The 23,622-nt window shown below is 40.8% G+C and overlaps 1 protein-coding gene across 1 annotated transcript in view; it reads left to right on the top strand.

The window, feature by feature from the left end:
• ZDHHC17 (zinc finger DHHC-type containing 17) overlaps positions 1-23,622 on the top strand; it is a 137,089-nt gene that overhangs the window by 4,578 nt on the left and 108,889 nt on the right. Inside the window, exon 2 of the mRNA XM_030548671.1 lies at positions 20,615-20,718. Coding sequence (XP_030404531.1) covers positions 20,615-20,718 — 104 coding nt within the window. The remainder of the gene's footprint in view (positions 1-20,614; positions 20,719-23,622) is intronic.

Genomic DNA, 23,622 nt, shown 5'->3' with positions numbered 1-23,622 from the left:
AGAGTGAAGTCTTTAAATGGAGGATGTCAACAAAATTAATCTCAGTACTCTAGTCAAGCTAATTGAAAAAGCTGCATTGGTGTTGGCACTTGTGAAAAATGTTGTAAGTTGTTGCTATTGTAAAAGAAAATGCTGGGTTAGAATGGAATAGTCAGTTCATTTGCAGTATTTTTTGGTGCTGAGCAGATGATGCCTGCCATTTGTATAATTTAGTTTCAGTCCCAGGAGGGAAAGGGGAGAAATCAGGTAGGTGTACTGGGGGAATTTCTACAATTGTTCTCAGAACCTGTACAACCTGGCACAGCTTCACCATAGTATTTTGTTGTTTGCTAAAATTAACACACTGGTCACACTACCAATATCTTTCTGAAGAAGCTTCTACCTCTAGTTGACAAAGTTTTTAGCACTGTGTGTTTTGTGTCAAGTACCATACATTGTAGAAGGGCACAGTATTTTAATAACTTAAACTAAAGTTTGGAGACATGTTGATATGAAATATTGCGTTACTTACTGCCATGGCAAAGGATTGATTCAGTTGCTAAGTATTGCTGTATAAGTAGATTCATGGTAAGTGAGGATTTGTGCATTGTTAAAATGATTTTAATAAAGTAGTAAATAGCATACAAAATACTTTTATTCAAACTCATTGGGAGTTATTTTTGTTTAAACATTTGAAAATGAATATATAAAGAACTGTTGGAAAAGAATTTTCAATCTTTTATATAGTTTATAAAACTCAATCCTAATTTATTATAAAATACTATTTTAACCTTTTTGTCTTTATTCTTTAGCTTACTTCCTAATTTAAATAACTCAAACTTTGTACTCAATTTTTTAAAAAAATTGCCTTACCTATGTTTATAAAACTTCGATGTATGTATGTTTGTCTTAAATAATACCTCACAATTATAGTGTGTGCTCAAATATAGGATATTTTGGAAATGCCTTTTTAAAATGTCATTTAACTTTTTTATGTATTAAAATGAATATTATCCTTTAATTTTGAGGTGCTTTTAAAAGCACTGAATGACTAAAAGTCAGCTCTCACTGCCTCTCACTGTGGTGGAGTAATTTTGCCGACGGAAGAGCATTCTCCCATGGTCATAGCCCATCTTCGCTAGATGCGCCACAGCAATATAGTACCATAATGTAGACTAGCCCTCAGACCTGGTCCACACTACAAACCTATATCGATATAACTGTGTTGCTCCGGGGTGTGGAAAATCCACACTCCTGAGTGATGAAAATATACCAACCTAACTCCCGGTGTAGGTAGAGCTCTCTTGTTGGCATAGGTAGTGTTTTCACTAGGTGCTACAACAGCACAGCTGCGCCAGTGTAAGTGTAGACAAGCCCTCACTTGTGAACAAGCATAACTTACTCCTCCTCATCTGTGCATGAAATCCCATAATTTTTCTGACCTCCAAATACAATGGTTGGATTAATGTCTCTAGTTGAGAATCTTTGTCCACCCTTTTGTAATGTAAAAATTTGCATCCGCATTGGGAAATGTGCAGGATTAATCATTGCGTTTGGTAGTTGACTTTGCTAAGAAGAATTCTTCCACTTTCAGTTTTTGCCTTCAGTGAAAGGATTATCTTGGAATGCTTGAAATTAAAATAACAAGGCTTTTTGAAATATGTTTTTCTGAGTTCTTTTGACTTTTTTGTTAAGGCTACACTATCCACTTGAACTTTTGCCAATTTCCAAAAAAAGTTAAATCTTGTTTTGGGTACAAAACTTTCCCTTCAATTTTTTACAATCACACTTTCCAGCTTTTTATAAGTATTCTCCCTTATGCTGTGTGGAAGACCCCCCCCCACAATTAAGAGAAACTGATGTACAGGGGAAGTAGGTTATACCCAAGTGTTTTCAAATGCACAAAGTAAACAAACTGAATAATGACAATTGGAGAACAGAGGACTTATTTTTTGTCATTTTTGCTACTCATCTTGTAGCAATAAAAATATTGTGATACAGTAGGGAAAAATTCACAGTGAAAGTAAGTGTCTCTGTGTGTGTATGTGTGTGCGCGCGCGTGCACATGCAAGTTCATGGTATCTCTTTAAACCAGAGTTTTATCTGTTTGAGTTTTAGCCGAGGCTACTCCATGACCAGCTAAAATCGTGCTAAATGTGTTATCTATGCTAGGAAAAAGGTTATGTTTAGCTCAGGCTTAGTTAATATGTGTTAGCTAAACCTGACCTATACTCAACCACTTTTCATAGACAAGATAGACCCTCAGTAGCTCGTAAGTACCTGTTATCCTGGCACATACTTGGTTTAATTCTTCATGGAGGCATCTAAGCTCTTTTATTGACAACAGCAATCTCATGGAGGTGGGTTGGCTTCTCTTCCTTCTGACATCAGCAGGTGTTTCTAGAGGCATTATGTGATTCTTTGGAGCTTTGCATTCCACAGTTTGAACTATAGTTTTAAACAATTAGGACATGATCATTTAATTGTACAGGAGCTTTGTTTCTCTAAAGGAAAAACAAAGGTCTACTGAGTTATGAAGTGACTAGGAATAGATTGGACATCATAGACCTTGGCTAACCATGGGCAATGTCCTGAGTCTGGGATAGAATTAGAATGACTAATGGTTCAGGCCTGGATTCACAAGGGATTTAGCATGCATCCGACGAAGTGGGTATTCACCCATGAAAGCTCGTGCTCCAAAACATCTGTTAGTCTATAAGGTGCCACAGGATTCTTTGCTGCTTTTACAGATCCAGACTAACACGGCCACCCCTCTGATACTTGACAAGGGATTTAGGCAGCTAAGTCCCAGTTTCAGGCTCCACTACAATTCACAAAACTCCCACCGAACCCTGTAGGTGCCTAAACTCATTTAGCACTTCAGTTTTCAGAGTGAAAGGTCTCAAAACACCTAAGTTTCTGCGTCTGAGCACGTGCACTGCTGCCTCACTTTAGGCTGGAGATACTTGTTCAGTCTCCTAAACTCCAGAACTGTTTGCTAACCAGGGAAGATCAGTGTTTGGCTGCTTACTGGATTGGATCACATTCGAAATCTAGCTGGTGGAAGTGGTGTTGCCCACCTTATAACTTTTAACCCAGTGGGTAAAGCACTTGCCTGGGATGTTGAAGCCCCAGGTTCAATTTCCCTCATCTGCTGGAGAGGGAGAGAGGCTTTGAACACAAGTCTCAGGAAGGTGCTCTAACCACTGAGCTATGGGATATTCTGATATGAGGCTCATTAAGGATATGTCTACATGGCAATAAAACACCTGTGACTAGCTCAGGTCAGCTGACTCAGGCTGCAGTGTAGCCATTCAGGCTCTAGCTGGAGCCTGGGCTCTGAGACCCGTGAGGGAGGAAGGTCCCAGAACCTGGGCTTCACCTGGAGCCCTACCATTTACATTTCAGTTTTATAGTCTGCAGCCTGAGTTCCGTAAGCCCAGTCAGCTGACCTTTGCCACCCACGGCTGTTTCTATTGTAGTGTAGACAGACTCTTAATTTCTCCTGCTGCAGGTGTTTCACTCTCTGCAAATAGACTCATCAGAGGAGGGGCAATGGCTCCTGGGTCTCCTGGGTGGATGCCCTAACCACTGGACTATAGAGTTGTTCTCTCTCGCCTCTTCCCCCCCAAGTATTTATAGACTGTGGAACATTTATTGGGCTAGAGAGTGGGATGGGTCAGGAAAGGATGAAAGATAAGATAAAAGGAATGGCTAATCAAAGCAAGCTGCAACATTAGGTGTGTCCTAAGTTTTCCTAAATTCTACCAAATTTGAGAGGAGGAACTCTTGTTTTTCAGAAGAAGATTGCAAGAGCTCCAATAGTTCACTCTACAATGCAGTTATTTGCTTTATGTACCCATTTTAGAGAGACTTTTACTGTGAGCATTCTTACCAGTAGCACTGGTCCATGATAAGCAAGTAAATTGAGAATTTGTAGAGTCTTAGCTCCGTCATTTGTTCTCATAGAACATATGATCTCCCCTCTGCCCCCGCCTCCTCTTTTGGTAAAATCACTGCATCCAGGTTCTCTGTACTTCAGTGGTCCCTTAGCTTTGAGGATTTCTCCCTGGTGTATGGTAAAATTGGGCACACTCCATATTAGGTAATGATCCACATTTTATGTTTTTTACTCTTTAGTCCTCTGAGATAACAATTTTGAAAAAGATTGATTGTAACAAACTAAACTACACTTATTATCATTACTAGTTCTATTATTTAATTAAGTGGTTTTATATTTTATAATGGTTGTACCCAGAGAATCGGGTCATACCACGTTGTTGTATAAAACACATGTGTAGGCATAGTCCCTTCCCTGAAGAGCTGATAGTCTAAGCGTTACCACAATCTCTCCTGATTTCCTGGATTTCTTAAAGCTAATCTTCATCTGGTTACTGCATATCATGCCTTTATATGCAATTCTGCATTTTCACAGAAACTTTTAGTTCGTTCATTCATCCTTTCTGTCTAGCTGTACAAGTTTGATCGCATTACCCCTTGGCAACACTCTTACTTAACATTTTCAAGGAACAAGAGTCCTAGCCATCTGTTTTTTGTCCTCCACAATCATATGTAATAGCTGTAAACAACAGTATTTCACTTCACTCCTTATGTCCAAGCAGACATGTTGACCTGCTTGTTGCCTCTTCCTGTATATAATTTGGAGTTGCTACTGCTTCAGCACTCTGTTCTTAAACCACTTATTCACACAACCTTAAAACTTCTCTTTAAAAAAAACCATTTTCTATAGATCCTCTTCTATGTGTGCTTAGCAGACTTCTCCCCTTTCCTCGTCTTCTTATTGGAAATTTGCATTTGTTGTTGGATGGAAGATGGGCAGGCAGGATTGTTTGTGCATTGTGTATTTTGTGGGAAAGGTTGATTTATTTTTTTTAAATGCCAGTCACTTTTTTCTGTTTCCAAAACAAGAAAATGTGTTTACAAAACATTAATTCAAAGTTAAGATTGAAAACTTAAACCCACAGATGTCAGTAAATCTCCATTTTAGGCTACGTCTACACTTGCCATTTAAAGCGCAAAATATCCCTTTTTTTGCACTAGAACCATGAGAGTGTCTACACTTGTTAATGACTTTTTGTGGTGAAATTCAGAAGTTTCACTGCGAAAGAAAACCACCTTCACGAGAAGCATACAGCTCTTACCACTGTTCTTTTTGCACTGTTGTGAAAGTGAAGACACGTTCTACCAGTGTAAACACCTTTTGGCCTCCGAAGGATATCCCACAGTTTCAAAAGTGACCACTCTGGCCAGCATCTCTGCTGCCAGGTAAAGGGACGTCTGCCCCTCCCCTGCAAACCTCAGGAAGTTTGAAACTCCCTTTCCCTTTGCTTGTAGATGTGGCAGGGTAAGCAGCCAGACAGCAGGGGGTGTTAACCTCTCCCCCCCCCCGGGTCCCTGAGCCTGAATTTCTGTATCGCTACTGAAGAGCACTTTAGCCGGAAGCCTGCAAGCCCAAGTCAGCTGAGATGGGCCAACTGTGGGTAGCTGCACTGTAGACATACCCTTAGAGGCTTAGACTAAGAATGAGACAGTTCACCTGAAGAAATTTTGTTATAAGGCACTTGGATAAGCTCTTGCAACTTGTTAATCCTAAGAGACTAATAAATTTATTGAAATAAATTTGTTAGTCTCTAAGGTGCCACAAGTACTCCTGTTCTTTTTACGGATACAGACTAACATGGCTGCTACTCTGAAACTTGTTAATCCTAGTTTGCTCTGATCAAAGCTGAAATATTAAGTTACATCTATTTACTACCTCCTTCCTTCTTTGCTTGTACTTCCTCGCTATTTCTGTCTTAATTGCAGTTTTTCTTTTTTCCTATATTATTAGATCATGTTGTATATATTCCTTTTGTCTTTCTACGCTCTTACTTATCCCTTTCTCTGCCTTGTGTGCTCACTTCTCTCATATGGTTTTTGCTTTTCCTCCTGGTATCTGTTTATACCATACTTCTTTTTCCCACTTTATCCCAAAAATCTTTTCCATCCACAGTCACCCATGCATCCACACATGAAGCTTACAAATTTTATGAGACAATAAATGGTCAGAGTATAAAATCTGTTAGCCACAGATGGATGTGAATGATTGACATTGCGTCCGCTGCCTGGAGAATCCATCTCCAGGTCCCTAGCGGCTCAGAAAGTGTTTGTACTGGGATTTCTAACACTATGCTATCCCTAAACAGTGCTCATGGCTCCATGTTTCATATCTGTGTCTGACTAATAAGTGTCTGATAAACTGGAAGCTCTCACCCCCACTTGTGTGGAAGGAAGGAGCTTCCTCCTCCCTTCTTCCCCCCTTTTCCCACCGAAGTTCAGAGCCACCTGGCTGGTACAAATTTGAGTGAGGTTCTCGATTTCTCTACCCTTCCTCCACATTTTTGAGTACTCTGTAGGTCTAGATCTTGCACTAGTGAAGTCAGTGTGAGAATTTTGTCACTAATTCAGAGGGAGCAGGGTGCTGCTGAGTAGCAGCAATCCTTGCCTCTTCTTCTGCATCGTGGTCTTCCCAGTCTGCAGCAGAGTTCAGTTTTGCTCCTTTTGACAGTTTCACTGCTGCCCTTCTGACTGTTAGAAATGAAAACAGACAAGAATCTGGTCAGTTTTAACTGTTGAAATTAGGAAAAGCTTTGAGCAGCAACGGATGGACTGGAGTTCTTCTGAGTTAGGAAGGCAATCCTGCATTGGTTGATGAATGTTTGGTGCTTTTTCTTTGCAGCCACAGGGTTAGAAATTGTTGGTTTCTTAATGGGTTTATGTTTCAAAGATGATTCTCAGAGAGAATATCTTTCTCACTAGATGTGGAAAAATACTGAGAATATCTCTTCTATTTAGGTTGGAAACCCCATCTGTGAAGAGAGAGTGACAAAATTTTGGGGTCAAAATTTACCATAAATATTGACTCACCATCAGTTTGAAATTAATTCAATTAAAAAAATAAGTCAAAAGTAGCTTCTGGTGATAAACCTGAACTGGCCAGTTCTGGCCGTTGCAGCCATATTTTCCGTTTTTTAAAAATGTTTTTCTTTCCCATGCTATTGAGTAAGAGCCCACATAAAGCTGGAAAATGGTGACAATGAAATAATGAAACCAACTATATAAAGAGCTGTCCAGTGCACAAAGTAAGCCAAGCAGGGGAGATGGGGGAATGAGAAGCTGTTTTTTTGTTAATCTGTGTTACTGTTGTCTTTGTTACTTTAATAATGGTTGCTAAAACATTCTCAGAGTAGGATTTGTAATTTGATAGTTTCCTTTTAAATTAACTAGGCAGAAAGGAATCTATATTTTCACATGCTCTAATCTTCCATTCTATCAGAAAATAGAAACAGCCAAACTCAACCCTCCTATAACTCCATTTAACTCAGCGACACCTGGGATGAATTTGGTTTATTATTCCCAAATCAGATTGACAGACCTCTTCATTTGGGTAGCCTCCTACTAACTTCCCTGGGGCTCCAGGCAGGTTGAGGGATCTGTCTGCATGGAGTGCTTGCAGGGTCAAGGTCATAATCCATCATGATGGTGCACAGTATTGTGTTTTGACATCCAGTGCTTTTAAAATTGGGGTAATTTAAAAAGCCATATTAAATTAATTTCTCAAAGTATAAGAAAATGGGAAATGAAAAAGGGCTGTACTGACAGGGAAACAAATTTTCTGGCTTCTATGACTTTATTACCAAACCAAAAAAGAAAAAAAACCCCTAAAAAGTAAATGTAAGTGACAATTAATTTTTATGTGATTTAATGGGTTTATAGTTTAAAACAGGGGTGGTCAACCTGAGCGTAAGAAGGAGCCAGAATTTACCAATGTACATTGCCAAAGACCCACAGTATTACGTCCACATCCTGCATCAGCTCACACCCCCACCCCCAGGCTCCCAGCGCCTCCTGTCCACCGGCAGCCCAGCCGATCAGTGTCTCCCCCTCCCTCCCTGCACCTCCCGATCAGCTGTTTTGTGGCATGCAGGAGGCTCGAGGTGAGGGGAAAGAGGGGAGGAGCAAGGGTTCTGCAGGGGTGGGAAAGGGTGGAGTGGGTGTAGGGCCTGTGGCAGAGGCAAGAGTTGAACAGTGAGCACTGCCCGGTACATTGGAAAGTTGGCGCCTGTAGCTCCAGCCCCAGAGTCCGTGCCTGTACAAGGAGATGTATATTAACTTCTGAAGAGCTGCATGTGGCTTCGGAGCCACAGGTTGGCCACCCCTGGTTTAAAACAAGCCATTACAATGCCTTTTATTTAAGTAAACTTCTTTTTTTAGAGAGAGTGGGCGAGTTATGTCTGTACAGAATCCTCTCCTTTCCCTAAAATCTTAGAGGGGGTCAGTGAGAAGTCTCTGTTGTACATATTTTTATATACTTTATGCTAGAGAGATCTGTTTTTGAAGTATCATTAGTGTTCAGCAAAAATTTACTCATTTGGATATATAATTTGTTAATCCAATTAACTTTTTTTTTTAAACACAAAGAAAGTAGCTTTAAAAATTGCCTGCAAATGAAATAAAACTTTAAAGTAAGAGGGTCCTCAAGTACTTCTCTACTCCTCTTCTCTTACACATTTCTCCTCAGATTGTGTTCCAACTATTTTGACATCAGAAGCAGGACCTAGCACAGATCCAGTTCAGAAAATGGTTACAGGGGTAGAGGCATCTTAATGTTAGTGGCACTAGGTGCTGTACTGTACTGTAAGTGAAATATCTGTAATTGTAACTATAAAACGGGTAGGACTGTATACTTGAATGTGTGTGCTTTCTTATTACAGTTTTTTGGCTTGACATTTTTGGTGAAAATCTTCACCAGTATGTCCTTTCAGCATGCCTTTTGACAGAAGTATTAACATTTCAGGTAGGGCTGTCGATTAATCGCAGTTAACTGTTGCAGTTACCTGAAAAAATTAATTGCAATTAATAGCAATTTTAATCGCACAATAGAATACCCATTGACATTTAGTATTTTTGGATGTTTTTCTGCATTTTCAAATATATTGATTTAAATTACAACACAGAATACAAAGTGTACAGCACTCACTTTATATTATTTTTATTATAAGTAAAATGTAAAAATGATGAAAGAAATCGTATTTTTCAATTCACCTTATACAAGTATCATAATGCAGTCTCTTTATCGTGAAAGTGCAACTTACAAATGTAGATTTTTTTTTTGTTACAAAACTGCACTCAGAAACAAAACAATGTAAAACTTTAGAGCCTACAAGTCCACTCAGTCCTACTTCTTATTCAGCCAATCAAACAAGTTTGTTTACATTTATGGGAGATAATGCTGCCCGTTGCTTATTTACAATGTCATCCAAAAGTGAGAACAGACATTCACATGGCACTTTTGTAGCTGGCATTGCAAGGTATTTACGTGCCACATTTGTAAGCCCCTTCAGGCTTTGGCCACCATTCCAGAGAACATGCTTCCATGCTGATGATGCTTGGTAAAAAAATAATGCGTTAATTAAATTTGTGACTGAACAAGTTGGAGGAGAATAGTATGTCTCCTGCTCTGTTTACCCGCATTCTGCCATATATTTCATGTTATAGCAGTCTCAGATGGTGACCCAGCACATGTTGTTCATTTTGAGAACACTTCAACTGCAGATTTGACAAAACACAAAGAAGGTACCAATGTGAGATTTCTAAAGATAGCTATAGCACTAGACCCAAGGTTTAAGAATCTGAAGTGCCTTCCAAAATCTGAGGCGGAAGAGATGTGGAACATGCTTTCAGAAGTCTTAAAAGAGCAGCACACTGACACAGAAACTGCAGAACCCAAACCTCCAAAAAATAAATTCAACCTTCTGCTGGTGGAATGTGATGAATGTGAACATGTGTCGGTTTGCACTGCTTTGGATCATTATCGAGCAGAGCCTGTCATCAGCATGGACGCATGTCCTCTGGAAAGGTGGTTGAAGCATGAAGGGACATATGAATCTACCGCGCATCTGGCATGTAAACATCTTGCAACACCGACCACAACAGTGCCATATGAATGTCTGTTCTCACTTTCAGGTGACGTAAACAAGAAGTGGGCAGCATTATCTCCTCCAAATGTAAACAAACTTGTTTATCTGAGTGACTGGATGAACAAGAAGTAGGATTGAATGGATTTGTAGGCTCTGAAGTTTTTCATTGTTTTATTTTTGAATACAGGTTTTTTTTTGTACATAATTCTACATTTGTAAGTCCAACTTTCATGATAAAGAGATTGCATTACAGTACTTGTAAGAGGTGAATTGAGAAATATTTCTTTTTTTGTAATCAAAAATATAAAGTGAGCACTGTACACTTTGTGTTCTCTGTTTTAATTGAAATCAATATATTTTAAAATGTAGAAAACATCTAAAAATGTTTAAATTCCATTCTATTGTTGTTTAACCGTGTGATTAATCACAATTAATATTTTTATTGCACAATTAATTACAATTAATATTTTTAATTGCTTGACAGCCCTAATCTCAGGCATCTGAGAATCTAGCTGCCAATTCTATATATGTGTAATAGGTCAAAACACTTTCAAGTCATGATGATCAATGACATGCACTTCCTTCCGCTTTTAGGATTGAGGAAGGTTCTGGAGTAGTAACGCTCAGTGGGAGAATGTTGTTATAGAATATCCTATATAAAAAAGGGCTTGAAAAATTTACTAGACATCTAATAAGGACTCACCAGCAGAAGGTGGATATAAACAATGGTGTACTTATATATAACTTGTGAAGCATTTTCAGATCCCTTGGAATAAAATATACTTTTATATAGTGCCTTTTATTTCCATGACTGAATTTGAATCTTGGGATGATTATGCCATCTTTGTCGTAATTTCAGATTAATTTTAATGTCATCAGTCCTTGACTACTGAATGCTTGTTTCTGACTCTGCAGTAAGCTTATGTATGCTGGAGTCCTTGAGACCAATGGAGAGTTATTTTATGGTCATCATATTTGTGGTTCTTATTCATGTGCAAGTTTTAGTTGTGATAATCCAGTATATTCAGGTTAAAAGTAGACACTTCTGCAGCTTTCAGTTTTTTCTTTGAAATAGCTGTAGTACATACCAATATAACTCAGCTGCTGGCTAAATATTTACAGAAAAAGGAAATAATGTCTCAGTTAACTAGCTGAGTTATGCTGCAACATATTATGCGTTAGGAAAGAGACATTTGTGGTTTTTGTTTCCTTTTGGACAACAGATGTTTCAAAAAGCACCTACTTTGTTCAAAAGTATTTGTGTTTATATTGCAATATGAACACTACACACCATTTTAAATTAAAGCATACAAAAAAAGGCTATTTTTTACAAAGGTGATTTAGGAATCTTCAGCAAAACACAGCATTAGCTGTTGGATTCAAGTACTGCACCTTGGGTAGATCTGAAGAAATATTTCCACTCCAGTTTTAGAATGATTGCAGTAATGGAGCCAAATTCATAAATGGGCACAAATCCGTTGAAGTCAGTACAGAGATTTATTTTGGCATTGGTGTGTAGACTGTTTTCACAAAGTTGTTCGGAGATGAGGCTGCAACCAGTGTGGGCCTTGGATGTGTTCCTTCTTAGCTGTCACTTAGCAGACATCAAATTTTAAAAAAAGGCTTTTGTGTTCTTTCCTCCTTTCTGTCTCCTGGGCATCAGCTCTCCAGTTTCTGGTTGAGATAATGACAAGTGTCTCTGGATGTGATGAGCATTATGCCCAAATTTTCATGCCCTACATTTAGTAATTTGGAGAGGTCCACTGGGTGGAAAGATGCAACTTTTTTAATCAGTCCCACATTTTGGAGTCTCTGTATATAGTGCCTCAGACCATCACATCTCCTGCATGTTGCAGCCTCTCTGCAGTCAGCTGTAGTTGGAGTTGAGTTGCTTAAGACTTCAGCACATAGTGGACCAGGAGAGGAGGACCTGCAGGACAAGGTTGAAGAAGCAATTTCTGTGATGAGGTATGGGTCTCTAGATTCTTTCACAGACATTTTCACACACACCTGAGAGGTGAAACGCTCTGCTTAGGGGCTAGCAATTAAATAAGTAAGGCCTGTGGTGAACAAGAAGAGCTCCTTGAACCCTTCTCAGAGCATCACCTATCTGTGAGCTGACTGACACCTGGACAGTGGATTCTCCATGTTTTTTGAAAGGATTGAAACAAAAAAATTCATCATATAATCTTTCCAAAAACATCAAGGCTTGTTCTGCCAAGGCCCTGAGCTTCACAACAGCCTAGTTGTGCACTGTCCAAGCCAAATATCCTTTCCCATAACTGCAGAGTTCCTTTAGGAGGGGATTCAAGAAGGCCTCAGAGTGAACATTATTGGGTGGGGGTTCAAAGGCTCCTGAGGCAGATACCCTCTTAGCAGCTCATGATTTAGTGGTTAGGTTCATCAAGGTGGTCTCCTACCTCAGGCCATCAGTGAAATCTTCAGTCCATATTAACTGCAGATCTTTCTCCATCCATCCATCCATCCATCAAGAATATCCATTGTTTGTAAGACCTTAATAGAGTGACTAGCTATGAAGAGATTCATTTTGGATGGATAGCCATGAACACTTTCTCTGTTCTGTCTAACAGCTGACGAACACACACAGTCTGCACTGCCCTGTCTGTGTCCTGGAAAATGATAGAGAAATTTATTTTTTTTCATACCTAGTTAATGCCTTGCTATGCTAAGATCCTGCGAATCTGAGGATCACCTATTTTTTTTTAATGGCATAGCTTATCTGTATTTAGGGTGGATTGATTAAATCACTGGTTTTAAGCATCATTATAAAATAAAATCAAATTAAAAATTTAATCATTTAAAACTGCAAGCAGGAAACTTTTTTTTGACGTAGTAGGTAGAGCATTAGACCTGCATTCTATTCTTGATTTTTTTCCCACGAACCTGTTTGGTGACTTAGGGCAAGTCACTTCATCTCTCTGTACCTCAGTTTCCCCATCTGTAAACGTGGGGTTAAGGATGCTTGCCTCTTGTAAAGCAATTTGAGATCTACTGATAAAAAGTGATGTAGGACCGCAAAGTATTGTTGTTTTTTTATTTTAAATTATTTTCCTAGAGAAGGCTTGATTCTCTCTAGTTGGCAACCATTAAAAGTGTATTTGTAAAAAATATAGCCTTTACAGTACACTAAATTTTGTACTACTGTTTGGTAATCAGGATGATTGACACTCTCTCTCTCTGTATATCTATCTATCTATCTGTCTACACACACACACACACACACACACACACACACACACACACACACACACACACACACACACACACACACACACACACACACACACACTTTTAAGCTATTATATAGGTAAACATATTTAGATTTTTAACTTTTACATTTTCTTATGTTACATTTACTAACATTTACAGGATGATGATGGTGAATTACTTGTGAAATTGTGTCAAGCTGCATTTCTATGGAAATTGGAATTCAGTTAATGCATAAAAACAGCTTTTTAAAATTTTACTAGTTAAATAAAACTTCTTTAAATGTGTTGGATATATAAGAAAAGCTGAGTTTATCAAAACATATTTTGCATTTAAAACTGATTTGTTAAAGCTGAAGTTAGTGTATTAAACTGTTTCTGGTCCCCCTGACCTTCAAGATTTTGGCAAGATTTTAGATATTCTTTCTAGACTTGCAGAAGATGCTACCGACTGCTAAAAGATTATTTAGCACTGCAACTCTGTTCCAGGGCTTCCATAAGTCCAATGATTTGACTTTCTTTAAAACTTCAGCAAACATGTACCACTTAAAAAATATTAACGTTGTTTAAATGATTATAGAGAGTTTAGGTCCATAATCCTGACAGGCTTCATACAATAAGCAAAATTGGCTTAGTCATTATTTGAAGGAAAGGCTACCATGGAAAACTAAAGTGCTGTGGAAAGTGATATCTAAGTCAGGAAGACTCTTCCCTCTTATTTAATCCTTAACCTATGTAGTTATATGACTCCCACAACCAGCATCCAAGGGAAATAGTGAAGTTCTTCAGCCTTAACGTCTGCTTTACAGCAGTTAAGGGGCTTGAATAGGAAAAAGAGATGATCCATCTCTGAGCATCCGAGAAAGGGCAAGAAATAGGCTGAACTAGAGTACTGTGCTGGAATTCTCTAGTGTCCTCTTTTATACTAACCTCTCTCAACTTGATTTATCCTCTCACTAGTATATATCCAGTAGGCTTTTCAAGCTCTGATTACAGTGATTTTTGGTATGCAAAATTCTTTTTGTCTAGTGTATGTATAGGTGAACAGTGCTGATACAGTTACTGGCACTGTGATAACTTCACATGGCATCACCTTTCAAATTCAAGGTAAAAAAGGGCAACATCCAGGCATTTAAGTTTGCACTTTCTCACTTTATTTTAGGCCTTGATGTGCATCTTACAATTCACTTTCTATATTTGGCACTTTTCTCAGCACCGTTCCTCCATATGAGAGAGCCTGATTTATTCTGAGACTGCAAAGAGAGTTTCTGCAAAGCTGCCTCTTTCTTTGCGGACATAATGTGGCTCGCTTCCGAGACACCTAGAGCATCAACTGTAATATGCCTTGGCAGTAGATGCCCTTGTTGCAGGCACAGAGGGTGCCCGAGGCAAGCAACAGTGGTTCGTGCCTGGAGTGCCTAGCGCCAATGAACACACACCAGGGTGGAGAAGCAAGCAAAGTTCATTTGAGATCTCAAAGCGGTGCTGGGAGATTTAGCATGCCTCAGATCCAGCACCCCTACACAAGCGGCTTTTCCCTTTTTATAAGTTTTTTTTTTTCTCTTTCTTCTTTCTTCCTTCCCCCCTCCTCCTCCTTCCTCCCCCTGTAGCAGTTATGTAAGCGCAGGTGCATTAAGTAATCTTGGCCGCGGCAGCTCGTTAGTAAGTCATCCTTCTGCAAGTTATCTTGTCCTTCTGCTAAAGGTGCACAGGCCTCATTATTTCTGCTTTAGACCAGTTAGAACTGTTGCAACTGATAACGGCTGTTACCCCTGGCCTTTTAGGTCTATTAAAGTTCAAACATGGAGGGACTCTTGTCTGCTGAGGCCTAAAACCAGGAAGGCTCCATACCCTTGCGGCCTTCCACCCTTCCGAGTTACTTAGGGTTATGCTTAGTGACACCAACACCCTCCTACTGTTAAGACAGGGCTCTTGCATAGATGGCAGCATGGCACGGGAATATAGATATTTTAACCAGTTTTCCTGCTTAACATTCCATTAGCCTGAAAACTGAAAGGACAACTATGTATGAAGTAGTGTGACGGTGAAATGGGAAAACATGCTCCATGTTGATGATTTGTGTACCAGATGCGTTTGCTAACGAATACTGCCAGTGTAAGCATAAGATCAAGTTTATTTCATAGATTCTCTACAGGTGTACATCCTTTGTCTTCAGAATGGCATTGAGGAAGCAAAGATGTTGTATTCTTGTTATGTTGTCATTCTGACCAATCTGGAAAGTTTAACAAACATTAGACATACAGTATAGTAACTAAGCTCTTACTCTTTTCCTATCTCCCCCCTCCCCTTGCCCCAAAGCATTATGGACTGTTTGCCCTATGGAACAAGGAGGTTCTATAGAAACATAAATTTAGATCATCTCATATGGTTTGGTTTCTGAGTTACTCTTGAGTATAAGTTTTAAATATTGTCTTTTAGTGCCTTTTTATATGTCTTTTAGGGCCTCCTCCTGGCTGCTCTTGGGGATTAGCTCCTTCCAGGTGCTACTCTCTCTCCTCTGGATGTCTCTCCACCCAAATTCTCTCATCCTGCAGCCTCTCTCGCTCTAGGAGCTATAGCTTCCTCTTGTCACTTCGCATTCTGGCCAGGTCACTGGGGTCCTCCCCTTCTTGGATATCAAAGCCTTCCAAGGAGAACTGTCTCAGGCAGTCTGCTCTCCACTGTCTGGTCTGCACCACTTCCCCAGTGGCTGGTATGTTAACCTGGGACTGCCCTTTACTCTGGGTTCCAACTCTGGGGCCCTCTCAGCAGCCACGGTCTGCCATACCCCACACCTTGCTGCCTTTACCCTTTCCTGACTTTCTGTTACTCTCCCTTCCTTGGGTTTGCTAGCCCAAGCTCTCTCCTCCCAAGCAGTAACTGTAGGCAACCTATCTCTAGCCCCAAACACACTTTCCTTCCCCCTGGGAGTGACTGCAGACTAGTTCACTGCAGCCCCCTTCTGCTCTCAGATCCTCAGCTTTATACATATCCCTCCTGTTTTTGCCCAGCTGAGCTTCATTTAATCAATCCCTGCTCCCAGACTCCTCCTCCAGATGCAGCCTGGGGAGTTAATTGGCCTACCTGGCCCCTTCAAGCCTTGTGTGGGTTGCATGATCCATCACACTTATTATGTATTTGTCCTGTAAATTTTGGTACAATTACTCCCATATTAACCTTTATCGCCCAGAGTGGTTGCCAGGTGTCTAATTTTTTTACCAGAATGTCTTCAAAAAGGGACCCTGTGCTGATTGGGCTACTAAAAGTACAGTTGGTGGTGCAGTGGGGCGAAGGTTGGCTCCCTGTCAGCCCTGGCTCCGCGCAGCTCCCAGAAGCGGCTGGCATGTCCGACTCTTAGGCGCAGGAGCCAGGGGGCTCTGTGCACTGCTCCTGCCCAAAGCGGCCAATGGGAGCTGTGTGGGCAGTGCCTCGTGGCACAGGCAGCACATATTGTCCCATGGCCCCTCTGCTTAGGAGCTGGAAATGCCGGATGCTTCTGGGAGCTGCTTGAAGTAAGTACCGCCTGGCCGGAGCCTGCATCCTGAACCTCCCCTCACCCCGTGCCACAATCCTGAGCCGCCTCCTGCACCCCAACCCCCTACCCCAGTTCTGAGCCCCGTCCCGCACCCACACTCTTTCTTGGACCCTGCACCCCAACCCCCTGCCCCAGCCCTGAGCTCCCTCCCGCATCCAAACTCCCTCCCAGAGACCACACCCCCTCCTGCAAGCTCTTCATCCCTGGCTCCACCCCAGAGCCCACACCCTCAGCTGGAACCCATACCCCCTCCCGCACCTGAACCCCCTGCTGCACTCCGAACCCCTTAGCCCGAAGCCCCCTCTTTCACCCTAAACCTTTCATACCTGGCCCCACCCCAGAGCCTGGACCCTCAGCCAGAGCCCTCACCCACTCCTATATCCCTGCCCCAGCCCAGTGAAAGTGAATGAGGGTGGGGGAGAGCGAGTGGGGATGGAGTGAGTGGGAGTTGGGGCAAGGGTGTTCCATTTTGTGCGATTAGAAAGTTGGCAATCCTAGCTCAGAGCTGGAGCAAGTTGATACTGATTTTTGTTTTCAACTTCATTGGTAACTTGCTAGATTGGAACACTGTCTGGCATTACCATGAAACTTTTGGAAATTGCCCTGGCAGTTTTGGAATAATTGAAGAAGTTAAGGAGTTCTGTTTATTCATCCTCTCTGAATATTCATGAACAAGTGTGGTAAAAGTAGTATGACTTGTACCGTACATGTGCAAAGTGCATTTTTTTTTCCAGAGGCTTGTAACTAAACAATTCACTCAAAAGCATTTCTCTTTACAATGAAAATCCCTAAGTAAAATTTAATTTTCATATCTCCAGTCGTTCCAGTGCTAGATCCTTTTTTTTTTTTAAACCCTTTCAGTAATTGTTGATGTGGAAAAAATAAGTTTTCCATCATGTTGAGATCAAAAGTTTTTGCTCAGACTTTCCAAATCATTCACCTCCAGAAAGAGACCAAAACTGGAAAATTTCTGCCTGCAAGGTGAATTGACTCATGTTCTGTGATGTTTGATTTCTGAGTCTTGCTTCATGGGAATCCCAGGTAGTTGAGTAAAACAGGTGGCTATGACCTCAAGTGGGACTCATTTCCACCAAGGCAGAGCAGCAAACTTTGCTGCAGATATTATGATCCTGTGGTGGGACACATGGATACATTTTCACAGAAGTGGGATCAGGAACTTATTTGTTTTGTGTTTTCACGCCAGTTCTGATAATTATCTCCTAAAAGATATGCTCTGGTTCAAGTCAAGGTTATTGGGCTTGATGCAGAAATTTCTGGGTGAAATTCTATTGACTGTGTTGCTAAGGAGACCAAGTGATAATATTAATAGAAAAATTGCTAAGTAAAACTGCGTTCATCTCAACAATCTGACATGTCACAAGTTAGAGAAGCACTTCACCATGAATAAACTGAGATGTTTAGTTTGTGTTAGAAGTTTAAAGATACAATATAAGTAATTGAGCCTGATGTTGGAGGTTACCATTTTGCTGAAGTATGGCATTTGCAATGTTGTCACATAAACTCAATGTAAGAGATTAGTAGTCCATTTATAATCTGCTTTATTAGATAATGGTTTAACAATGAGGAAAAAAATATTAACATTCAATATTCAGAAATTGAGTCATTTCTGAAGATACTAGTTTCTTTTTATGGTTAAACTATTGTTAAAGCAGGTTGGACATGTGTTCTTTCTAACTTTGATTCCCGTCTTTGTCACCTCATTAATTCATTTTGGGGGGGAAGGAGGGCTAGGAGTGACAATTTTTAGGCTGTATAGTTCTTCTCTTAATTTAACTGTCTGACTTCCAAAATGTTCAGTTAGCTGAGAAGAATAGAATGTCAGGACCTATTGAAGTGTGGTGAATGAGCAAACAATCATCCATTACAAACTGTGCCCCAGGAAGGGAGCAGCTGCAAAATTATTAATATAACATTCCTAAACTGCTGTAGGAAAAGGTAGTTTCTTCTCTGAATAGGGAATAGTTGAAGTTATTTCTGAAGCCTCTTTTCTGCTGCATTGGGCCCATTATACCTGCAGACTTGCTGAAAAGAATCACATCTTCTGTATTATCTAGCTGTTCAGTCAGTCTTTTACAACAGTGTAAGTTGTACTAAACTATGTTTCTAAATGAAATAACTGACATTTAATCTTTCTTTTAAAATTTTATGTAAATTATAACTTAGGATGGGGAAAGCATTCTTTTTGTTTGGTTTGGGCTACTAAGTATGATTTTTTGCTTATCCGTATTTAATGTGATGATGATGAGAGTGAGTTCATACTCTCCAGGATAATACTATAGTGATGGAGAACAAAAAAACACATTTAAAGGGAGGCGGTATGATGTATCTAAAGTGATTAATGGTTGAGACACTCTGCAGCTGACAGTTATTAGCATGTTGACAATTTGAGCACTATACCTCAGAGGAAAACATGGTCCTTGACTTAGGAAATGTATGTGCTAAATCAAGGCTGTACAACGTATGGACTAGGCCATTTTTTCTTTGAAGCCTAGACCACTTAACTCTTTTGGTAGGTCCAATTTTTGCAAGGTCATATGTTTATGTTCCTGAGAATAGCTGTCCACACACATTCTCATTCTCTCACTTTCATTCTAGGAAGGTAAAAGGTTAACCAGTAAGCATTAAGCTTACTGTTAACTGAGCTTAACTGTTAACCCCAGCGGTCCTGCGCTGGCTAGAGGGACTCCAGCCCCAGTGGCCAGGCTGGGCTGGTGGGCTGGAGCGACCCCCGCTGCGAAGCGCTGTCCAGGCCAGTGGGACCCCAGCTGCAGTTGTGCTGGTGGGACTCCAGCCCTGGCTGCATGGGTCCGGCCAGAGCGACCCTGGCCCTAGCTGTGCTGGCTGGAGCAACCCAGCCACGCTGGCCTGGCGGGACCCCAGCCAAGCCAGAGTAACCCCCAGCCCTGGCTGTGCCGGCTGGCGAAACCCCAGCGCCGGCTGTGCTGAAGCAGCCCCCAGAGTGACCCTGGCCCTGACTGCGCTGGCCAGAGCAACCCCAGCTGCACCGGGCCAGCAGGACCCCCAGCCAGGCCCAAGCAGTTAACTGTGTTAACCAATATTTACATCCCTATTTCACTCTCCCTCCCCTTCCTCCCCCCCCAATTGAAGTAAGATGAGAAGATATCCTGGTTTGTTTTTTTCTTTCCTTCCATTGGGTTTATAACAAAAGAAGGGAACTCAGTTCGTGTTAGTAGGGTATTTTGTGTGTCCCAGAGTCTTAAAACATGATTTCTGTTGCCCAGTTGATTAAGCTCCTAGTTATGATCAGAGAGCTACAACAGAATATAGAAACTAGGTTATAGTCATCATAGTGGTAATGATCTCAAAAGCGCTTTACTACTACACATATAATAGGCATCATCTGTGGGGGGTGTGCAGCTAATTAACAGCGTACAGTTATAGAATTCAAGTAAAAAAGTAAACAATCATACATTTGATACTCATTTTTGATTGTATTGATATATAATTAAAAAGTTATCAGGTGTCATATTTTACATACTTGTAAAGATGGCCATTACTGTTGAGGGGGCACTCTGCCTTCTAAAACAATATCTACTGAATGAATGCCTGTCGCATGGGCTTTGGTGATACTGCACTGCTGCAGGTGTGCCATCTCTTGGATGAGATATAAAACTAAGGTCTTGAAATGTATTTATTAAAGAATACTGTGGTACATTTCACAATGTTTAAAGAGTTTTGACCATGTATCCTAGCCAGATTTAAGTGATTTTTATTCTGTGTTCAACTGGATATAGTATTTTTGTATTGATATGGAAATATTTCAAAATAAATGCTGTGCAGTTACAAATATTTTAAGAATTCTAGCAGTAAACCTAAATCTCATGCCCTAATAGCAGATTTCCATTTTGTAGGAAATCAAGTCCCAAAGCCATTATAACCATGGATACAGTGATTCTCTTGGACGGAAAAGCCACATTGATGATTACAGCACATGGGACATTGTCAAAGCTACACAGTAAGTGTATTTTTTTTTTTTTTTTTTTACAGTTTTAAATTTTTCAATATCTCCATTAGTGGAGTGACAGTAAAATGAAAATCTCTTTTTGTTATGTAAACTTTGAATCAATAATTTATTTTTTATATCATCAGAAACCACAATCCTGGGCTGATGGATTATAGTACACGATTCAAAAATTGAATTAAAAAAATGCTTTTGAGAGAAATTTATGCCCACTGTATGAAAATATACGGAAGTGTTTATGCAGAGTATTGAGATTTAGATTATTGCTCGGGTGGATGATGGAGAAAAAATTAAATGCTTTCTGAAATGAGTTTTTCTTTTTGTTTAAGGTGTTTCCTTATGTTTTAAAATACAAATAAATTACTAGATGGGGTGGATCATACACGGTTACAAATTTCTTATGTGATTTTAGGAGTTTAGACCATTGGAACACAGAATGCATAAGTAGCATTCCCCTGATCTCCTTTAAATCTACAATTTCAACACTGCCATAAAACTGTAAATTGGTTGCCAAGTAGTATAGTAGCAATTAAGCATTTTGACTATACTAATGAAGCACTGGTTCGTATACAACATGGTAAAGCAGCGCTCCGGTGAATCAGCATGTTTGCTCCCAGTTGTGGCGCTCCACTTCCTGCTGCCGGTGAGTGCAGGGAGGTTGGGGAAAGGACGTCCCCTGTACTCACCTGCAGTGGGAAGCAGAGTGCCACGGCTGGGAGCTCGCCGAATGGAGCGGGCTGGGGCTGGGCAGCTCCACTTCCGCCACCAGCAGTGAGTGCGGGGCCTTCCCTACCCCTCTCCCCACACGACACAGCTGGGGCCGAGGCAAGAAAAGCAGAGCGGGGTGGGGCCTCAGTGCTCTGCTTCCCGCCGCAGGTGAGTACAGGGGGCGTCCTTTCCCCAACTTCCCCGCACTCACCAGCAACGGGGGAAGTGGAGCAGCCCGGCCCCAGCCCGCTTCTTACAAGAGCTTCAGATGACACATTCTGAGATTCCCCTGAACAAAAAAGGCAGTAGTTGTGTCCATCCATGAGTAGAATGACTTTCCTGCAGGAAAGCAAGAACTGGAAGCCTGATCATTATTGTTCTGGTAAAATATGTGGCAACATTGCATGTAAAGTTGTAAGATTTGTCTGTATGACATGTTCTAAGTCTGGGGGGAGTGGCCACAAACGAGTTGCCCAGAGACAAAAGGCTAGGCAATGCCTCAGTCAGGTGTCAGCAAAATCAAATGAACTATCAGTTATTCTTTGGCAGGAAAGGCAATGTGGTTAAAATCTTGACAAAGAAACAGCTGAGGGTTCCCATCCACACAGACTTTCCATCTCCTGAACCTCAGCTGGAGATGATTCTCCAAGCAGAGAAAGAGCTATAAAGAGGAGAGAGGAGACTGCCCAACAGGTCCCTCCTGTCTCTCTACCCATGGCATCCACAACACCTGAAGAATAAAGAAAATAGCTTTGGGCTGGGGTAGGGATCCTGACTGAAAGAGTCAGCCAGTAAGACTGCTAAAAAGTGCTGAGAGAGACATTTGTTTTGAATTAATACTAGCTTGTTAAGTTAGGCATTAGTTGAAATTTACTTTTATTTTCTTGTAACCAGTGCTGACTTTTATGCTTCATTACTTGTAATAACTATAAAAGATATATTTTAAGTGAATAAACTCTTCTTATTATTTTATTTAGACCAGTGTGTTTGGATTGAAATATTTGGAAGCTCCATTTGGGGTAACAAGATTTATGTATATAATTTTTAATTAATAAAATGGACTTCTTATGAGCTTGTATTGTCCAGGAGAGTGCTGAGCAGTATAAGACACACTTCTGGGAGAAAGTCTGAGACTGGGGATTTGCTGGTGTTGCTCTGCAGTGTAAATCAAGGGTGGATGGCTGTAGCAGTCTTGAGGTATAACTGGGAGTAACTGACATCCTGGAGGCTGTGTGTGAGCTGGCCAGCAGTGGTTGCTCTAACAGCAGAGCAGTGTAAAAGGCATCCCAGGTTGGAGAACTGAGAGGACACAGTTGTTATCGGTCCATATTTTACCCTGGGTAATGTCACAAAGGGTGAGGCTATAAAAGGGGGCATGGTGCTGTGGCTACTGTAGTTCTTCCAGCCACTGCAGCTGGTGGATCAGGAACCACTCGGGGCCAGTGGCCAAGATCCTTATCTTGAACAGTGTCTTGTTATGCTGTTATCATATAGATTAGATTAGATTATAGTGTAAATAGTTAGGTAGAGTTTTAGTGTTGAGTTTTTGTTTCTTAAAAAGTTTTGTAGTTAGTTGTTAAGTGGAGCTTCAGTTCTGCTGGTGGGATCAGATGCTGGATCTGAAAGTCAGGAGTCCTGGCTTCAAGAAGTGTGAACTTTATATGGTTCTAAGCTCCAATAACCCTGTGGTATATAAAAAGGATCTCATATCTTTGTGCCTGAAATTGAAAAGCAGAGAGACTTTATCAGTGGCAGCCTCTGTAAGCAGAGCCATTTTGTAGGAGCAACCTCCTTCAAATCCAGGAACTCGAGTTGAGGGGAAACACTCAATATGTAAGAATCATCCAAAAGATACTTGGGGAAATTGGTGGATCCAGTATCTTTTAATCACAGATCATTGGATCCTAAACTGAGAGAGAAGGATCCTGAACATCTAGTGCAGCAGGCAGTTAATACTGTGGTCCCATGGATCAGACTCAGTTCAAGCCTGCTCAGCAATCTCCCATAAGAGTGGTAGATCAAATCCACTGTACAAATCCTTGGCCCTGTTTTATCTTGAATCTGGAGGGGATTGATAAAGACATAAGAGATAGAGGAGCTTCTTTGGATCCACGTACTACTACTTTCCCTCCAGAGAAGCCAAGGATAGAGGAGCTTTTGTCTTTAACCACTCTTCCTGCCACCTAATGC

Source organism: Gopherus evgoodei, chromosome 1 (assembly GCF_007399415.2).
Source record: "Gopherus evgoodei ecotype Sinaloan lineage chromosome 1, rGopEvg1_v1.p, whole genome shotgun sequence".
Lineage (NCBI taxonomy): Eukaryota > Metazoa > Chordata > Testudines > Testudinidae > Gopherus > Gopherus evgoodei.
This window is presented reverse-complemented; position numbering and strand designations above follow the sequence as displayed.